Consider the following 20835-nt stretch of genomic DNA (forward strand, 5'->3'; position numbering starts at 1 on the left):
AAGGGGACAAAGCTGTCATCAAGGCAAAAGGTGGCTACTTTGAAGAATCTCAAAAATAAAATACATTTTGATTTGTTTAGCACTTTTTTGGTTACTACATGATTCCATATGTGTTATTTCATAGATTTGATGTTTTCACTTTCATTCTACAATGTAGAAAATAGTAAAAATAAAGAAAAACACCTGAATGTGTGTCCAAACTTTTGACTGGTAATGTATATTTACAGTGCCTTGCGAAAGTATTCGGCCCCCTTGAACTTTGCGACCTTTTGCCACATTTCAGGCTTCAAACATAAAGATATAAAACTGTATTTTTTTTGTGAAGAATCAACAACAAGTTGCTGCACTGAAAGTAAAGGGGCTGAATAATTTTGCACGCCCAATTTTTCAGTTTTTGATTTGTTAAAAAAGTTTGAAATATCCAATAAATGTCGTTCCACTTCATGATTGTGTCCCACTTGTTGTTGATTCTTCACAAAAAAATACAGTTTTATATCTTTATGTTTGAAGCCTGAAATGTGGCAAAAGGTCGCAAAGTTCAAGGGGGCCGAATACTTTCGCAAGGCACTGTATATTTTTTGCCAGTAATGGCAACACAGACAGAGAGACAAGGTGATCTCACCAGTGCAGGGCAGGTTACCTTGCAGTGTTCTTCCTGTCGCCAGTAGAGGCAGAGCCCCCCCTCCACACCACCTTCTCTAACAAACATCACCTTCCAAAAACACACACACCAGTGCAGGGCAGGGTACCACGCTGTGGTCTTGTTCTTCCAGTCTCCAGCAGAGGCAGAACCCCCCTCAACACACACCACCTTCCCAGACAGAGACAGACAGACTGACTCACCAGGGCAGGGTACCACGCTGTTGTCTTGTTCTTCCAGTCTCCAGTAGAGGCAGAACCCCCCTCAACACACACCACCTTCCCAAACAGCTCTTCATTCTGTCTCCCGTCACTCTCCTCCTCTTCACTAGACGACGAAGATGGCTCTTCCTCCTGACTGTTAAAGGGAATCAAGAAGCTTTCAAATCCAACACACAAAAAGTGACATTTAGCTGTAGAAGACATTTAAAAAAATGAAATTGCACAGATTAACAAAACAAACAGCCCCAGTCTTAAATACATTTAAACTAATGAGTGTAGGTAGACCTGTCTCAGTCTTAAATACATTTAAACTACTGAGTGTAGGTAGATCTCTCTCAGTCTTAAATACATTTAAACTAATGAGTGTAGGTAGACCTATCTCAGTCTTAACTACACTGAACACAACAAGCAACAAGATATTACTGAGTTACAGTTCATAGAAGTAAATCAGTCAATTGAATTAAATTCATGACAGGGCAGGGGTACAGCCATGACAGGGCAGGGGTACAGCCATGACAGGGCAGGGGTACAGCCATGACAGGGCAGGGGTACAGCCATGACAGGGCAGGGGTACAGCCATGACAGGGCAGGGGTACAGCCATGACAGGGCAGGGGTACAGCCATGCCAGGGCAGGGGTACAGCCATGACTGGACAGTATATATGGCAACTACACCTGACAGTATATATGGTCATTACACCTGACAGTATATATGGCAACTACACCTGACAGTATATATGGCCACTACAGATTACAGTATATATGGTCACTACACCTGACAGTATATATGGTCACTACACCTGACAGTATATATGGTCACTACACCTGACAGTATATATGGTCACTACACCTGATAGTATATATGGCCACTACAGATTACAATATATATGGTCACTACACCTGACAGTATATATGGCCACTACAGATTACAGTATATATGGTCACTACACCTGACAGTATATATGGCCACTACAGATTACAGTATATATGGTCACTGCACCTGATAGTATATATGGCCACTACAGATTACAGTATATATGGTCACTACAGATTACAGTATATATGGTCACTACACCTGACAGTATATATGGCCACTACAGATTACAGTATATATGGCCACTACACCTGACAGTATATATGGCCACTACACCCGACAGTATATATGGTCACTACATCTGACAGTATATATGGTCACTACACTTGACAGTATATATGGTCACTACACCTGACAGTATATATGGCCACTACAGATTACAGTATATATGGCCACTACACCTGACAGTATATATGGCCACTACACCTGACAGTATATGTGGCCACTACACCTGACAGTATATATGGCCACTACAGGGCAGGGGTAGAGCCATGACAGGGCAGGGGTACAGCCATGACAGGGCAGGGGTACAGCCATGACAGGGCAGGGGTACAGCCATGACTGGACAGTATATATGGCAACTACACCTGACAGTATATATGGTCATTACACCTGACAGTATATATGGCAACTACACCTGACAGTATATATGGCCACTACAGATTACAGTATATATGGTCACTACACCTGACAGTATATATGGTCACTACACCTGACAGTATATATGGTCACTACACCTGACAGTATATATGGTCACTACACCTGATAGTATATATGGCCACTACAGATTACAATATATATGGACACTACAGATTACAGTATATAATATGGCCACTACAGATTACAGCATATATGGTCACTACACCTGACAGTATATATGGCCACTACAGATTACAGTATATATGGTCACTGCACCTGATAGTATATATGGCCACTACAGATTACAGTATATATGGTCACTACAGATTACAGTATATATGGTCACTACACCTGACAGTATATATGGCCACTACAGATTACAGTATATATGGCCACTACACCTGACAGTATATATGGCCACTACACCCGACAGTATATATGGTCACTACATCTGACAGTATATATGGTCACTACACTTGACAGTATATATGGTCACTACACCTGACAGTATATATGGCCACTACAGATTACAGTATATATGGCCACTACACCTGACAGTATATATGGCCACTACACCTGACAGTATATGTGGCCACTACACCTGACAGTATATATGGCCACTACACCTGACAGTATATGTGGCCACTACACCTGACAGTATATATGGCCACTACACCTGACAGTATATATGGTCACTGCACCTGACAGTATATATGGTCACTACACCTGACAGTATATATGGTCACTACAGATTACAGTATATATGGTCACTACACCTGACAGTATATATGGCCACTACAGATTACAGTATATATGGCCACTACACCTGACAGTATATATGGCCACTACACCCGACAGTATATATGGTCACTACATCTGACAGTATATATGGTCACTACACTTGACAGTATATATGGTCACTACACCTGACAGTATATATGGCCACTACAGATTACAGTATATATGGCCACTACACCTGACAGTATATATGGCCACTACACCTGACAGTATATATGGCCACTACACCTGACAGTATATATGGTCACTGCACCTGATAGTATATATGGCCACTACACCTGATAGTATATATGGTCACTACAGATTACAGAATATATGGCCTCTACACCTGACAGTATATATGGTCATTACACCTGACAGTATATATGGCAACTACACCTGACAGTATATATGGCCACTACAGATTACAGTATATATGGTCACTACACCTGACAGTATATATGGTCACTACACCTGACAGTATATATGGTCACTACACCTGACAGTATATATGGTCACTACACCTGACAGTATATATGGTCACTACACCTGATAGTATATATGGCCACTACAGATTACAATATATATGGACACTACAGATTACAGTATATAATATGGCCACTACAGATTACAGCATATATGGTCACTACACCTGACAGTATATATGGCCACTACAGATTACAGTATATATGGTCACTGCACCTGATAGTATATATGGCCACTACAGATTACAGTATATATGGTCACTACAGATTACAGTATATATGGTCACTACACCTGACAGTATATATGGCCACTACAGATTACAGTATATATGGCCACTACACCTGACAGTATATATGGCCACTACACCCGACAGTATATATGGTCACTACATCTGACAGTATATATGGTCACTACACTTGACAGTATATATGGTCACTACACCTGACAGTATATATGGCCACTACAGATTACAGTATATATGGCCACTACACCTGACAGTATATATGGCCACTACACCTGACAGTATATGTGGCCACTACACCTGACAGTATATATGGCCACTACACCTGACAGTATATGTGGCCACTACACCTGACAGTATATATGGCCACTACACCTGACAGTATATATGGTCACTGCACCTGATAGTATATATGGCCACTACACCTGATAGTATATATGGCCACTACACCTGACAGTATATATATGGTCACTACACCTGACAGTATATATGGCCACTACACCTGACAGTATATATGGCCACTACACCTGACAGTATACATGGTCACTACAGATTACAGTATATATGGTCACTACAGATTACAGTATATATGGTCACTACAGATTACAGTATATATGGCCTCTACACCTGACAGTATATATGGCCACTACACCTGACAGTATATATGGCCACTACACCTGACAGTATATATATGGTCACTACACCTGACAGTATATATGGCCACTACACCTGACAGTATATATGGCCACTACACCTGACAGTATACATGGTCACTACAGATTACAGTATATATGGTCACTACAGATTACAGTATATATGGTCACTACAGATTACAGTATATATGGCCTCTACACCTGACAGTATATATGTCCACTACACCTGACAGTATATATGGCCACTACACCTGATAGTATATATGGCCACTACACCTGACAGTATATATATGGTCACTACACCTGACAGTATATATGGCCACTACACCTGACAGTATATATGGCCACTACACCTGACAGTATACATGGTCACTACAGATTACAGTATATATGGTCACTACAGATTACAGTATATATGGTCACTACAGATTACAGTATATATGGTCACTACACCTGACAGTATATATGGTCATTACACCTGACAGTATATATAGTCACTACAGATTACAGTATATATGGTCACTACAGATTACAGTATATATGGTCACTACAGATTACAGTATATATGGTCACTACACCTGACCGTATATATGGCCTCTACACCTGACAGTATATATGGCCTCTACACCTGACAGTATATATGGTCACTACAGATTACAGTATATATGGCCTCTACACTTGACAGTATTTATGGTCACTACAGATTACAGTATATATGGTCACTACACCTGACAGTATATATGGTCACTACACCTGACAGTATATATGGTCACTACAGATTACAGTATATATGGCCTCTACACTTGACAGTATATATGGTCACAACAGATTACAGTATATATGGCCACTACAGATTACAGTATATATGGCCACTACACCTGACAGTATATATGGCCACTACACCTGACAGTATATATGCACAATACACCTGACAGTATATATGGTCACTACAGATTACAGTATATATGGCCACTGCACATGACAGTATATGGCCATTTTTGGCTCTTAATTGAGGTGGCAAGCTGCTGTCTACTCAGCACTCACCACAGAAGAAGCAGTCCACTCCTCGCTGACTGGTGTAGTTCCAATGGGTGTCCAGTCTTGCTGTAGCGCCAAGGCAAGATGGGCATATTGCCATGTAAAGCGCACCCTCTTCAGGACATAATATTGAAATGCAAAAATAAAAGTCCAAATTAAACCATTTTCTACACATATTTTATCCGTCCTTTTCGTGTGATTCAAATCCGATACAAATACATCCGTGAAAGGCTAATATTGGCTATAATATCGGTCAACGGATAAATCGGTCAGACTCAAGTTTTTAATATGATATCTGATGACAATCGAGTCTTAATGATCTAATCTCATTCATACACTTCCAACATATCAACAATGTTTCACTAAATATAATAACAAGCCTTACATGACACAAGCACATAGTAGCATCACCAAGTTACAGGAACCGTAATGCAAGTCAGCTACACTAGGAGTAGCTATAGTCTGAAAGGAAAGTCACAAACAGACTGGCCCCGTCAGCTACTCTAGGAGTAGCTATAGCCCTACAGGGAAGTCACAAACAGACTGGCCCCGTCAGCTACTCTAGGAGTAGTTATAGTCTGAAAGGAAAGTCACAAACAGACTGGCCCCGTCAGCTACTCTAGGAGTAGCTATAGTCTGAAAGGAAAGTCACAAACAGACTGGCCCAGTCAGCTACTCTAGGAGTAGCTATAGTCTGAAAGGAAAGTCACAAACAGACTAGCCCCGTCAGCTACTCTAGGAGTAGCTATAGCCCTACAGGGAAGTCACAAACAGACTGGCCCAGTCAGCTACTCTAGGAGTAGCTATAGTCTGAAAGGGAAGTCACAAACAGACTGGCCCAGTCAGCTACTCTAGGAGTAGCTATAGCCCTACAGGGAAGTCACAAACAGACTGGCCCAGTCAGCTACTCTAGGAGTAGCTATAGTCTGAAAGGGAAGTCACAAACAGACTGGCCCAGTCAGCTACTCTAGGAGTAGCTATAGCCCTACAGGGAAGTCACAAACAGACTGGCCCAGTCAGCTACTCTAGGAGTAGCTATAGTCTGAAAGGGAAGTCACAAACAGACTGGCCCAGTCAGCTACTCTATGAGTAGCTATAGTCTGAAACGGAAGTCACAAACAGACTGGCCCCGTCAGCTACTCTAGGAGTAGCTATAGCCCTACAGGGAAGTCACAAACAGACTGGCCCAGTCAGCTACTCTAGGAGTAGCTATAGTCTGAAAGGGAAGTCACAAACAGACTGGCCCAGTCAGCTACTCTAGGAGTAGCTATAGCCCTACAGGGAAGTCACAAACAGACTGGCCCAGTCAGCTACTCTAGGAGTAGCTATAGTCTGAAAGGGAAGTCACAAACAGACTGGCCCAGTCAGCTACTCTATGAGTAGCTATAGTCTGAAACGGAAGTCACAAACAGACTGGCCCCGTCAGCTACTCTATGAGTAGCTATAGTCTGAAAGGGAAGTCACAAACAGACTGGCCCAGTCAGCTACTCTAGGAGTAGCTATAGTCTGAAACGGAAGTCACAAACAGACTGGCCCAGTCAGCTACTCTAGGAGTAGCTATAGTCTGAAACGGAAGTCACAAACAGACTGGCCCAGTCAGCTACTCTAGGAGTAGCTATAGTCTGAAAGGAAAGTCACAAACAGACTAGCCCAGTCAGCTACTCTAGGAGTAGCTAAAGTCTGAAACGGAAGTCACAAACAGACTGGCCCAGTCAGCTACTCTAGGAGTAGCTATAGTCTGAAACGGAAGTCACAAACAGACTGGCCCAGTCAGCTACTCTAGGAGTAGCTATAGTCTGAAAGGGAAGTCACAAACAGACTGGCATTTACATATTTTCAACACCTAATTGACGTGTGGGTGGAGTTTATGTTGAACGTATAAGACCTGCAGGTCACATCCTACATAGTCCTTTATATTCCTGTCGGGATGTCAGGTAGGATGATCATTTGGCCGATATTAACTGTGGGTAGTTGTCTGTGAAGATAGACTGGGTGAGGCCCAGTCACAGGACCTGTGAGGGTGACCTCAGGTTACCAAGAGGTCAGTTAGAGTGTAGGTCATAGACTAGGGCTATGAAGTGTTGGCTGTCAGGGACGTATTATAGCAGCAGTACACAGCCACATACAGCTGAAGGTGATTCTTGGGCTTTAGTTGCACCGCCATGGTCACCATACACAACCGCCCTGGTCACCATACACAACCACCCAGGTCACCACCCTGGTCACCATACACAACCACCCTGGTCACCGCCCTGGTCACCATACACAACCACCCTGGTCACCATACACAACCGCCCTGGTCACCATACACAACCACCCTAGTCACCATACACAACCGCCCTGGTCACCATACACAACCGCCCTGGTCACCACCCTGGTCACCATACACAACCACCCTGGTCACCATACACAACCACCCTGGTCACCATACACAACCACCCTGGTCACCATACACAACCACCCTGGTCACCACCCTGGTCACCATACAGAACCGCCCTGGTCACCAGCCTGGTCACCATACACAACCACCCTGGTCACCATACACAACCACCCTGGTCACCACCCTGGTCACCATACACAACCGCCCTGGTCACCATACACAACCGCCCTGGTCACCACCAGGTTCGTTGTAGTGACAACCTGCCTTATGAGCAGTCAGGTTGTTGGTTCATTGTAGTGACAACCTGCCAGGTTGGTGGTTCATTATAGTGACAACCTGCCTTATGAGCTGTCAGGTTGTTGGTTCGTTCTAGTGACAACCTGCCTTATGAGCTGTCAGGTTGTTGGTTCGTTCTAGTGACAACCTGCCTTATGAGCTGTCAGGTTGTTGGTTCATTATAGTGACAACCTGCCTTATGAGCTGTCAGGTTGTTGGTTCGTTGTAGTGACAACCTGCCTTATGAGCTGTCAGGTTGGATAAAGCACGGCTAAATACGGCTGCTAGAATCCTGACTAGAACCAAAAAATTTGATCATATTACTCCAGTGCTAGCCTCCCTACACTGGCTTCCTGTCAAGGCAAGGGCTGATTTCAAGGTTTTACTGCTAACCTACAAAGCATTACATGGGCTTGCTCCTACCTATCTCTCTGATTTGGTCCTGCCGTACATACCTGCACGTACGCTACGGTCACAAGACGCAGGTCTCCTAATTGTCCCTAGAATTTCTAAGCAAACAGCTGGAGGTAGGGCTTTCTCCTATAGAGCTCCATTTTTATGGAATGGTCTGCCTACCCATGTAAGAGACGCAAACTCGGTCTCAACCTTTAAGTCTTTACTGAAGACTCATGTCTTCAGTGGGTCATATGATTGAGTGTAGTCTGGCCCAGGAGTGTGAAGGTGAACGGAAAGGCTCTGGAGCAACGAACCGCCCTTGCTAAACACCTGCCTTATATTATTGTCGTCATGTGTGGTAGCATCCTCCCCATATACCATAATGTCACCAAGTGAACATGTACAGCAGAGCAGACAGCCAGGATGGTGGACATGATTGTCTGGAAGAAGCAATGTGTCAGCTCAACCAGAACAGGATAAGAGCACCAGAACATCCCAATGTGTCAGCTCAACCAGAACAGGATAAGAGCACCAGAACATCCCAATGTGTCAGCTCAACCAGAACAGGATAAGAGCCCCAGAACATCCCAATGTGTCTGCTCAACCATAACAGGATAAGAGCACCAGAACATCCCAATGTGTCAGCTCAACCAGAACAGGATAAGAGCACCAGGAACATCCCAATGTGTCAGCTCAACCAGAACAGGATAAGAGCACATGAACATCCCAATGTGTCAGCTCAACCAGAACAGGATAAGAGCACCAGAACATCCCAATGTGTCAGCTCAACCCAAACAGGATAAGAGCACCAGAACATCCCAATGTGTCAGCTCAACCAGAACAGGATAAGAGCACCAGAACATCCCAATGTGTCAGCTCAACCAGAACAGGATAAGAGCACCAGAACATCCCAATGTGTCAGCTCAACCCAAACAGGATAAGAGCACCAGAACATCCCAATGTGTCAGCTCAACCAGAACAGGATAAGAGCACCAGAACATCCCAATGTGTCAGCTCAACCAGAACAGGATAAGAGCACCAGAACATCCCAATGTGTCAGCTCAACCAGAACAGGATAAGAGCACCAGAACATCCCAATGTGCATCACAAATGCAGTGAGCCAGAAGAGTCAGGCAGACATATTGGACCATACAGCACTGAACAAGAGCAAATTGAAATGCTTTGTGTTCCTAGCTCCAACAGTGCAGTAGTATCTAATCAGCTATTGAACAGCTACCAATATTCAAGTGTACATTCATCATAAAAATTCATAGTTGATATTTCAACCTATTGTACGTGTTTACAGGTCTATATTTCCTCAACACATGAAGATATCCTAATGCTGTTTGTTTATGTAGGGCAGACAATTGACTACTTGTATTTCCACATTTTAGCAATATCAGAGCTTGCAATATTGGGTTACCTGAGCTCAACAACCCCCCCCCCCCCTATATGGGAGACCTTAGAGATATGGAAAGACATGGTTGTGTTTTGTTATACCCCGGGTAGGGGTATCTAAAAAACTAAAGCCATTTTTGAGGATTAGCCACCAGCCAACCAGAAGGATTCCCAATTAACTCCAGATTCCAGCCCTAGCCGGCTCTATTCCCTGGAATGTCTACCTCCCAGGATCGGGGTATAACTATTCCGTCTGCAGGCATCTCATTCCTTCATCCAAGTATTATCCAAGTAACATTTAGCCCAGCACTGGTATTACTAAGTAGGGCTGGGAATTGCCAGGGAACCTCATGATACAGTCACCATACTTAGGTGCCGATACATACTGTGATTCTTACCATTATATATGTACTGCGATTCAATACGGCAATTTTATTGTGATTTGATGAATATGGTGTGCCTGCAGCAGAAAGAGGACAGAGAGCAGTGAAAACGAGTTCGGATCAGTCATGGAAATATAACAACATGTTGGCTCACTATTTAAAAAGAAAATGGAGAACTAGCTATAGGATGCCGAAGATACAGCCGACTAGCACTCCCTAATGCTACCTAACAACAACAAGCTATAGGATGCCGAAGATACAGCCGACTAGCGCTCCCTAATGCTACCTGACGCTACCTAACAACAACAACAAGCTATAGGATGCCAAAGATACAGCCAACTAGCGCTCAATAATGCTACCTGGCGCTACCTAACAACAACAACAAGCTATAGGATGCCGCAGATACAGCCGACTAGCGCTCCCTAATGCTACCTGACGCTACCTAACAACAACAAGCTATAGGATATCGAAGATACAGCCAACTAGCGCTCAATAATGCTACCTGGCGCTACCTAACAACAACAACAACAACAACAACAACAAGGCTATAGGATGCCGAAGATACAGCCAACTTGTGCTCAATAATGCTACCTGGCGCTACCTGACGCTACCTAACAACAACAACAAAAAGCCCTATCCTCAGCCCAGTGTGAACAGTTTACAACAGACAGGCAGGTGGGTCATGAGGCCAGATACTCACACTGGATTGGACCTGCGTCCCCGGTTCCCCTTCTTGCCGATGACAGGAGTGCCGAAGTGCTCAGGGTTGGTGAGAGGGAGGCGATCTAGTGTCTGGAACAGAGACCAACAGCAAACAGCAGGTTAGAGCTGGGGGACAGGTTAGAGAGAGCTGGGGGACAGGTTAGAGAGAGCTGGGGGACAGGTTAGAGAGAGCTGGGAGACAGGTTAGAGAGAGCTGGGGGACAGGTTAGAGAGAGCTGGGGGACAGGTTAGAGAGAGCTGGGAGACAGGTTAGAGAGAGCTGGGAGACAGGTTAGAGAGAGCTGGGAGACAGGTTAGAGAGCTGGGAGACAGGTTAGAGAGAGCTGGGGGACAGGTTAGAGAGAGCTGGGGGACAGGTTATAGAGAGCTGGGGACAGGTTAGAGAGAGCTGGGGGACAGGTTAGAGAGAGCTGGGGGACAGGTTATAGAGAGCTGGGGGACAGGGTATAGAGAGCTGGGGGACAGGTTATAGAGAGCTGGGGGACAGGTTATAGAGAGCTGGGGGACAGGTTATAGAGAGCTGGGGGACAGGTTATAGCGAGCTGGGGGACAGGTTATAGAGAGCTGGGGGACAGGTTATAGAGAGCTGGGGGACAGATTATAGAGAGCTGGGGGACAGGTTATAGAGAGCTGGGGGACAGGTTAGAGAGAGCTGGGGGACAGGTTATAGAGAGCTGGGGGACAGGTTATAGAGAGCTGGGGTACAGGTTATAGAGAGCTGGGGTACAGGTTATAGAAAGCTGGGGGACAGGTTAGAGAGAGCTGGGGGACAGGTTAGAGAGAGCTGGGGGACAGGTTAGAGAGAGCTGGGGGACAGGTTAGAGAGATCTGGGGGACAGGTTAGAGAGAGCTGGGGGACAGCTTAGAGCTGGGAGACAGGTTAGCGAGAGCTGGGGGACAGGTTAGAGATGGGGGACAGGTTAGAGAGAGCTGGGGGACAGGTTAGAGAGAGCTGGGGGACAGGTTAGAGAGAGCTGGGGGACAGGTTAGAGCTGGGGGACAGGTTAGAGCTGGGGGACAGGTTAGAGCTGGGGGACAGGTTAGAGAGAGCTGGGGGACAGGTTAGAGAGAGCTGGGGGACAGGTTAGAGAGAGCTGTGGGACAGGTTAGAGAGAGCTGGGGGACAGGTTAGAGCTGTGGGACAGGTTAGAGCTGTGGGACAGGTTAGAGCTGTGGGACAGGTTAGAGCTGGAGGACAGGTTAAGGTTGGGGGACAAGTTAGAGAGAGCTGGGGGACAGGTTAGAGAGAGCTGGGGGACAGGTTAGAGAGAGCTGGGGGGACAGGTTAGAGAGAGCTGGGGGACAGGTTAGAGAGAGCTGGGGGACAGGTTAGAGAGAGCTGGGGGACAGGTTAGAGAGAGCTGGGGGACAGGTTAGAGAGAGCTGGGGGACAGGTTAGAGAGAGCTGGGGGACAGGTTAGAGAGAGCTGGGGGACAGGTTAGAGAGAGCTGGGAGAAAGGTTAGAGAGAGCTGGGGGACAGGTTAGAGCTGGGGGACAGGTTACAGCTGGAGGACAGGTTAGATGTGGGAGAGGTTAGAGAGAGCTGTGACAAGTTAGAGCTGTGGGACAGGTTAGAGCTGTGGGACAGGTTAGAGCTGTGGGACAGGTTAGAGCTGGGGGACAGGTTAAGGTTGGGGGACAGGTTAGAGCTGGGAGACAGGTTAGAGAGAGCTGGGGGACAGGTTAGAGAGAGCTGGGAGACAGGTTAGAGAGAGCTGGGGGACAGGTTAGAGAGAGCTGGGGGACAGGTTAGAGCTGGGAGACAGGTTAGAGAGAGCTGGGGGACAGGTTAGAGCTGTGGGACAGGTTAGAGCTGGGGGACAGGTTAGAGAGAGCTGGGGGACAGGTTAGAGAGATGGGAGACAGGTTAGAGAGAGCTGGGGGACAGGTTAGAGAGAGCTGGGGGACAGGTTAGAGATAGCTGGGGGACAGGTTAGAGAGAGCTGGGGGACAGGTTAGAGAGAGCTGGGGGACAGGTTAGAGAGAGCTGGGGGGACAGGTTAGAGAGAGCTGGGGGGACAGGTTAGAGAGAGCTGGGGGGACAGGTTAGAGAGAGCTGGGGGGACAGGTTAGAGAGAGCTGGGGGACAGGTTAGAGAGAGCTGGGGGACAGGTTAGAGAGAGCTGGGGGACAGGTTAGAGAGAGCTGGGGGACAGGTTAGAGCTGTGGGACAGGTTAGAGAGAGCTGGGGGACAGGTTAGAGCTGTGGGACAGGTTAGAGCTGTGGGACAGGTTAGAGCTGTGGGACAGGTTAAGGTTGGGGGACAAGTTAGAGCTGGGAGACAGGTTAGAGAGAGCTGGGGGACAAGTTAGAGCTGTGGGACAGGTTAGAGCTGGAGGACAGGTTAGCTGTGGGAGAGGTTAAGGTTGGGGGACAGGTTAGAGCTGGGAGACAGGTTAGAGAGAGCTGGGGGACAGGTTAGAGAGAGCTGGGGGACAGGTTAGAGAGAGCTGGGGGACAGGTTAGAGAGAGCTGGGGGACAGGTTAGGGGACAGGTTAGAGAGAGCTGGGGGACAGGTTAGAAAGAGCTGGGGGACAGGTTAGAGAGAGCTGGGGGACAGGTTAGAGAGAGCTGGGGGGACAGGTTAGAGAGAGCTGGGGGGACAGGTTAGAGAGAGCTGGGGGGACAGGTTAGAGCTGTGGGGACAGGTTAGAGAGAGCTGGGGGGACAGGTTAGAGAGAGCTGGGGGGACAGGTTAGAGCTGTGGGACAGGTTAGAGAGAGCTGGGGGACAGGTTAGAGAGAGCTGGGGGACAGGTTAGAGCGAGCTGGGGGACAGGTTAGAGCTGTGGGACAGGTTAGAGCTGTGGGACAGGTTAGAGCTGTGGGACAGGTTAGAGCTGTGGGACAGGTTGGAGCTGGGGGACATGTTGGAGCTGGGGGACAGGTTAAGGTTGGGGGACAAGTTAGAGCTGGGAGACAGGTTGGAGAGAGCTGGGGGACAGGTTAGAGCTGGGGGACAGGTTAGAGAGAGCTGGGGGACAGGTTAGAGAGAGCTGGGGGATAGAGAGAGCTTGGGGACAGGTTAGTTAGAGCTGGGGGGACAGGTTAGAGCTGGGGGACAGGTTAGAGAGAGCTGGGGGACAGGTTAGAGCTGGGGGACAGGTTAGAGAGAGCTGGGGGGACAGGTTAGAGAGAGCTGGGGGGACAGGTTAGAGAGAGCTGGGGGGACAGGTTAGAGAGAGCTGGGGGGACAGGTTAGAGAGAGCTGGGGGGACAGGTTAGAGAGAGCTGGGGGGACAGGTTAGAGAGAGCTGGGGGGACAGGTTAGAGAGAGCTGGGGGGACAGGTTAGAGAGAGCTGGGGGACAGGTTAGAGAGAGCTGGGGGGACAGGTTAGAGAGAGCTGGGGGGACAGGTTAGAGAGAGCTGGGGGGACAGGTTAGAGAGAGCTGGGGGGACAGGTTAGAGAGAGCTGGGGGGACAGGTTAGAGAGAGCTGGGGGGACAGGTTAGAGAGAGCTGGGGGGACAGGTTAGAGATAGCTGGGGGACAGGTTAGAGATAGCTGGGGGACAGGTTAATTAGAGCTGGGGGACAGGTTAGAGAGAGCTGGGAGACAGGTTAGAGAGAGCTGGGGTACAGGTTAGAGAGAGCTGGGGGACAGGTTAGAGAGAGCTGGGGGACAGGTTAGAGAGAGCTGGGGGACAGGTTAGAGAGAGCTGGGAGACAGGTTAGAGAGAGCTGGGGGACAGGTTAGAGAGAGCTGGGGGACAGGTTAGAGAGAGCTGGGAGACAGGTTAGAGAGAGCTGGGGGACAGGTTAGAGAGAGCTGGGGAGAGAGAGCTGGGGGACAGGTTAGAGAGAGCTGGGAGACAGGTTAGAGAGAGCTGGGAGACAGGTTAGAGAGAGCTGGGAGACAGGTTAGAGAGAGCTGGGAGACAGGTTAGAGAGAGCTGGGAGACAGGTTAGAGAGAGCTGGGAGACAGGTTAGAGAGAGCTGGGGGAGAGAGCTGGGGGGGACAGGTTAGAGAGAGCTGGGGGACAGGTTAGAGAGAGCTGGGGGACAGGTTAGAGAGAGCTGGGGGACAGGTTAGAGAGAGCTGGGGGACAGGTTAGAGAGAGCTGGAGGGACAGGTTAGAGAGAGCTGGGGGGACAGGTTAGAGCTGTGGGACAGGTTAGAGAGAGCTGGGGGGACAGGTTAGAGAGAGCTGGGGGGACAGGTTAGAGCTGTGGGACAGGTTAGAGAGAGCTGGGGGACAGGTTAGAGAGAGCTGGGGGACAGGTTAGAGAGCTGGGGGACAGGTTAGAGCGAGCTGTGGGACAGGTTAGAGCTGTGGGACAGGTTAGAGCTGTGGGACAGGTTAGAGCTGTGGGACAAGTTAGAGCTGTGGGACAGGTTAGAGCTGTGGGACAAGTTAGAGCTGGGAGACAGGTTAGAGAGAGCTGGGGGACAAGTTAGAGCTGTGGGACAGGTTAGAGCTGGAGGACAGGTTAGCTGTGGGAGAGGTTAAGGTTGGGGGACAGGTTAGAGAGAGCTGGGGGACAGGTTAGAGAGAGCTGGGGGACAGGTTAGAGAGAGTTGGAGGACAGGTTAGAGAGAGCTGGGGGACAGGTTAGAGCTGGGGGACAGGTTAGAGAGAGCTGGGGGACAGGTTAGGGGACAGGTTAGAGAGAGCTGGGGGACAGGTTAGAAAGAGCTGGGGGACAGGTTAGAGAGAGCTGGGGGACAGGTTAGAGAGAGCTGGGGGACAGGTTAGAGAGAGCTGGGGGGACAGGTTAGAGAGAGCTGGGGGGACAGGTTAGAGCTGTGGGACAGGTTAGAGAGAGCTGGGGGGACAGGTTAGAGCTGTGGGACAGGTTAGAGAGAGCTGGGGGACAGGTTAGAGAGAGCTGGGGGACAGGTTAGAGCGAGCTGTGGGACAGGTTAGAGCTGTGGGACAGGTTAGAGCTGTGGGACAGGTTGGAGCTGGGGGACAGGTTAGAGCTGGGGGACAGGTTAGAGCTAGGGGACAGGTTAGAGAGAGCTGGGGGATAGAGAGAGCTGGGGGATAGAGAGAGCTTGGGGACAGGTTAGTTAGAGCTGGGGGGACAGGTTAGAGCTGGGGGACAGGTTAGAGAGAGCTGGGGGACAGGTTAGAGAGAGCTGGGGGACAGGTTAGAGAGAGCTGGGGGACAGGTTAGAGAGAGCTGGGGGGACAGGTTAGAGAGAGCTGGGGGGACAGGTTAGAGAGAGCTGGGGGGACAGGTTAGAGAGAGCTGGGGGACAGGTTAGAGAGAGCTGGGGGACAGGTTAGAGAGAGCTGGGGGACAGGTTAGAGAGAGCTGGGGGGACAGGTTAGAGAGAGCTGGGGGGACAGGTTAGAGAGAGCTGGGGGGACAGGTTAGAGAGAGCTGGGGGGACAGGTTAGAGAGAGCTGGGGGGACAGGTTAGAGAGAGCTGGGGGGACAGGTTAGAGATAGCTGGGGGACAGGTTAGAGATAGCTGGGGGACAGGTTAGTTAGAGCTGGGGGACAGGTTAGAGAGAGCTGGGGGGATAGGTTAGAGAGAGCTGGGGGGACAGGTTAGAGAGAGCTGGGGGACAGGTTAGAGAGAGCTGGGGGACAGGTTAGAGAGAGCTGGGGGACAGGTTAGAGAGAGCTGGGGGGACAGGTTATAGAGAGCTGGGGGGACAGGTTAGAGAGAGCTGGGGGGACAGGTTAGAGAGAGCTGGGGGGACAGGTTAGAGATAGCTGGGGGACAGGTTAGTTAGAGCTGGGGGACAGGTTAGAGAGAGCTGGGGGACAGGTTAGAGAGAGCTGGGGGACAGGTTAGAGAGCGCTGGGGGACAGGTTAGAGAGAGCTGGGGGACAGGTTAGAGAGAGCTGGGGGACAGGTTAGAGAGAGCTGGGGGACAGGTTAGAGAGAGCTGGGAGACAGGTTAGAGAGAGCTGGGAGACAGGTTAGAGAGAGCTGGGAGACAGGATAGAGAGAGCTGGGAGACAGGTTAGAGAGAGCTGGGGGACAGGTTAGAGAGAGCTGGGGGACAGGTTAGAGAGAGCTGGGGGAGAGAGCTGGGGGGGACAGGTTAGAGAGAGCTGGGGGACAGGTTAGAGAGAGCTGGGGGACAGGTTAGAGCTGGGAGACAGGTTAGAGAGAGCTGGGGGACAGGTTAGAGAGAGCTGGGGGACAGGTTAGAGAGAGCTGGGGGAGAGAGCTGGGGGACAGGTTAGAGAGAGCTGGGGGACAGGTTAGAGAGAGCTGGGGGAGAGAGCTGGGGGACAGGTTAGAGAGAGCTGGGGGACAGGTTAGAGAGAGCTGGGGGACAGGTTAGAGAGAGCTGGGGGACAGGTTAGAGCTGGGGGGACAGGTTAGAGCTGGGGGACAGGTTAGAGCTGGGGGGACAGGTTAGAGCTGGGGGACAGGTTAGAGCTGGGGGGACAGGTTAGAGCTGGGGGACAGGTTAGAGCTGGGGGACAGGTTAGAGAGAGCTGGGAGACAGGTTAGAGAGAGCTGGGAGACAGGTTAGAGCTGTGGGACAGGTTAGAGAGAGCTGGGAGACAGGTTAGAGAGAGCTGGGGGACAGGTTAGAGAGAGCTGGGGGGACAGGTTAGAGAGAGCTGGGGGGACAGGTTAGAGAGAGCTGGGGGACAGGTTAGAGCTGGGGGACAGGTTAGAGCTGGGGGACAGGTTAGAGAGAGCTGTGAGACAGGTTAGAGAGAGCTGTGGGACAGGTTAGAGAGAGCTGTGGGACACGTTAGAGAGAGCTGTGGGACACGTTAGAGAGAGCTGGGAGACAGGTTAGAGAGAGCTGGGAAACAGGTTAGAGAGAGCTGGGGGACAGGTTAGAGCTGGGGGACAGGTTTGGGAGACAGGAGAGCTGGGAGACAGGTTAGAGAGAGCTGGGAGACAGGTTAGAGAGAGCTGGGAGACAGGTTAGAGAGAGCTGGGAGACAGGTTAGAGAGAGCTGGGAGACAGGTTAGAGAGAGCTGGGAGACAGGTTAGAGAGAGCTGGGAGACAGGTTAGAGAGAGCTGGGAGACAGGTTAGAGAGAGCTGGGAGACAGGTTAGAGAGAGCTGTGAGACAGGTTAGAGAGAGCTGTGAGACAGGTTAGAGCTGTGGGACAGGTTAGAGAGAGCTGTGGGACAGGTAAGAGAGAGCTGGGAGACAGGTTAGAGAGAGCTGGGAGACAGGTTAGAGAGAGCTGGGAGACAGGTTAGAGAGAGCTGGGAGACAGGTTAGAGAGAGCTGGGAGACAGGCTAGAGAGAGCTGGGAGACAGGCTAGAGAGAGCTGGGAGACAGGTTAGAGAGAGCTGGGGGACAGGTTAGAGAGAGCTGGGGGACAGGTTAGAGAGAGCTGGGGGACAGGTTAGAGAGAGCTGGGAGACAGGTTAGAGAGAGCTGGGGGACAGGTTAGAGAGAGCTGGGGGACAGGTTAGAGAGAGCTGGGGGACAGGTTAGAGCTGGGAGACAGGTTAGAGAGAGCTGTGGGACAGGTTAGAGAGAGAGCTGTGGGACAGGTTAGAGAGAGCTGGGGGACAGGTTAGAGAGAGCTGGGGGACAGGTAGGTTAGAGCTGGGAGACAGGTTAGAGAGAGCTGGGAGACAGGTTAGAGAGAGCTGGGAGACAGGTTAGAGAGAGCTGGGAGACAGGTTAGAGAGAGCTGGGAGACAGGTTAGAGCTGGGAGACAGGTTAGAGAGAGCTGGGGGACAGGTTAGAGAGAGCTGGGGGACAGGTTAGAGAGAGCTGGGGGAGAGAGCTGGGGGACAGGTTAGAGAGAGCTGGGGGACAGGTTAGAGAGAGCTGGGGGAGAGAGCTGGGGGACAGGTTAGAGAGAGCTGGGGGACAGGTTAGAGAGAGCTGGGGGACAGGTTAGAGAGAGCTGGGGGACAGGTTAGAGCTGGGGGGACAGGTTAGAGCTGGGGGACAGGTTAGAGCTGGGGGGACAGGTTAGAGCTGGGGGACAGGTTAGAGCTGGGGGGACAGGTTAGAGCTGGGGGACAGGTTAGAGCTGGGGGACAGGTTAGAGAGAGCTGGGAGACAGGTTAGAGAGAGCTGGGAGACAGGTTAGAGCTGTGGGACAGGTTAGAGAGAGCTGGGAGACAGGTTAGAGAGAGCTGGGGGACAGGTTAGAGAGAGCTGGGGGGACAGGTTAGAGAGAGCTGGGGGGACAGGTTAGAGAGAGCTGGGGGACAGGTTAGAGCTGGGGGACAGGTTAGAGCTGGGGGACAGGTTAGAGAGAGCTGTGAGACAGGTTAGAGAGAGCTGTGGGACAGGTTAGAGAGAGCTGTGGGACACGTTAGAGAGAGCTGTGGGACACGTTAGAGAGAGCTGGGAGACAGGTTAGAGAGAGCTGGGAAACAGGTTAGAGAGAGCTGGGGGACAGGTTAGAGCTGGGGGACAGGTTAGAGAGAGCTGGGAGACAGGTTAGAGAGAGCTGGGAGACAGGTTAGAGAGAGCTGGGAGACAGGTTAGAGAGAGCTGGGAGACAGGTTAGAGAGAGCTGGGAGACAGGTTAGAGAGAGCTGGGAGACAGGTTAGAGAGAGCTGGGAGACAGGTTAGAGAGAGCTGGGAGACAGGTTAGAGAGAGCTGGGAGACAGGTTAGAGAGAGCTGGGAGACAGGTTAGAGAGAGCTGTGAGACAGGTTAGAGAGAGCTGTGAGACAGGTTAGAGCTGTGGGACAGGTTAGAGAGAGCTGTGGGACAGGTAAGAGAGAGCTGGGAGACAGGTTAGAGAGAGCTGGGAGACAGGTTAGAGAGAGCTGGGAGACAGGTTAGAGAGAGCTGGGAGACAGGTTAGAGAGAGCTGGGAGACAGGCTAGAGAGAGCTGGGAGACAGGCTAGAGAGAGCTGGGAGACAGGTTAGAGAGAGCTGGGGGACAGGTTAGAGAGAGCTGGGGGACAGGTTAGAGAGAGCTGGGGGACAGGTTAGAGAGAGCTGGGGGACAGGTTAGAGAGAGCTGGGGGACAGGTTAGAGAGAGCTGGGGGACAGGTTAGAGAGAGCTGGGGGACAGGTTAGAGCTGGGAGACAGGTTAGAGAGAGCTGTGGGACAGGTTAGAGAGAGAGCTGTGGGACAGGTTAGAGAGAGCTGGGGGACAGGTTAGAGAGAGCTGGGGGACAGGTAGGTTAGAGCTGGGAGACAGGTTAGAGAGAGCTGGGAGACAGGTTAGAGAGAGCTGGGAGACAGGTTAGAGAGAGCTGGGAGACAGGTTAGAGAGAGCTGGGAGACAGGTTAGAGAGAGCTGGAAGACAGGTTAGAGAGAGCTGGGAGACAGGCTAGAGAGAGCTGGGAGACAGGTTAGAGAGAGCTGGGAGACAGGTTAGAGAGAGCTGGGGGACAGGTTAGAGAGAGCTGGGGGACAGGTTAGAGAGAGCTGGGGGACAGGTTAGAGAGAGCTGGGAGACAGGTTAGAGAGAGCTGGGGGACAGGTTAGAGAGAGCTGGGGGACAGGTTAGAGAGAGCTGGGGGACAGGTTAGAGCTGGGAGACAGGTTAGAGAGAGCTGTGGGACAGGTTAGAGAGAGAGCTGTGGGACAGGTTAGAGAGAGCTGGGGGACAGGTTAGAGAGAGCTGGGGGACAGGTAGGTTAGAGCTGGGAGACAGGTTAGAGAGAGCTGGGAGACAGGTTAGAGAGAGCTGGGAGACAGGTTAGAGAGAGCTGGGAGACAGGTTAGAGAGAGCTGGGAGACAGGTTAGAGAGAGCTGGAAGACAGGTTAGAGAGAGATGGGAGACAGGTTAGAGAGAGATGGGAGACAGGTTAGAGAGAGATGGGAGACAGGTTA

General features: G+C 50.1%; 1 protein-coding gene across 1 annotated transcript in view; it reads right to left on the reverse strand.

The window, feature by feature from the left end:
- LOC139377191 (AT-rich interactive domain-containing protein 4B-like) overlaps window positions 1-20835 on the reverse strand; it is a 186776-nt gene that overhangs the window by 118019 nt on the left and 47922 nt on the right. Inside the window, exons 7-8 of the mRNA XM_071120192.1 lie at window positions 11102-11193; window positions 844-997 (exon numbers count right to left, since the gene is read on the reverse strand). Coding sequence (XP_070976293.1) covers window positions 844-997; window positions 11102-11193 — 246 coding nt within the window. The remainder of the gene's footprint in view (window positions 1-843; window positions 998-11101; window positions 11194-20835) is intronic.

This window comes from Oncorhynchus clarkii, chromosome 20, assembly GCF_045791955.1.
Source record: "Oncorhynchus clarkii lewisi isolate Uvic-CL-2024 chromosome 20, UVic_Ocla_1.0, whole genome shotgun sequence".
Classification (NCBI taxonomy): domain Eukaryota; kingdom Metazoa; phylum Chordata; class Actinopteri; order Salmoniformes; family Salmonidae; genus Oncorhynchus; species Oncorhynchus clarkii.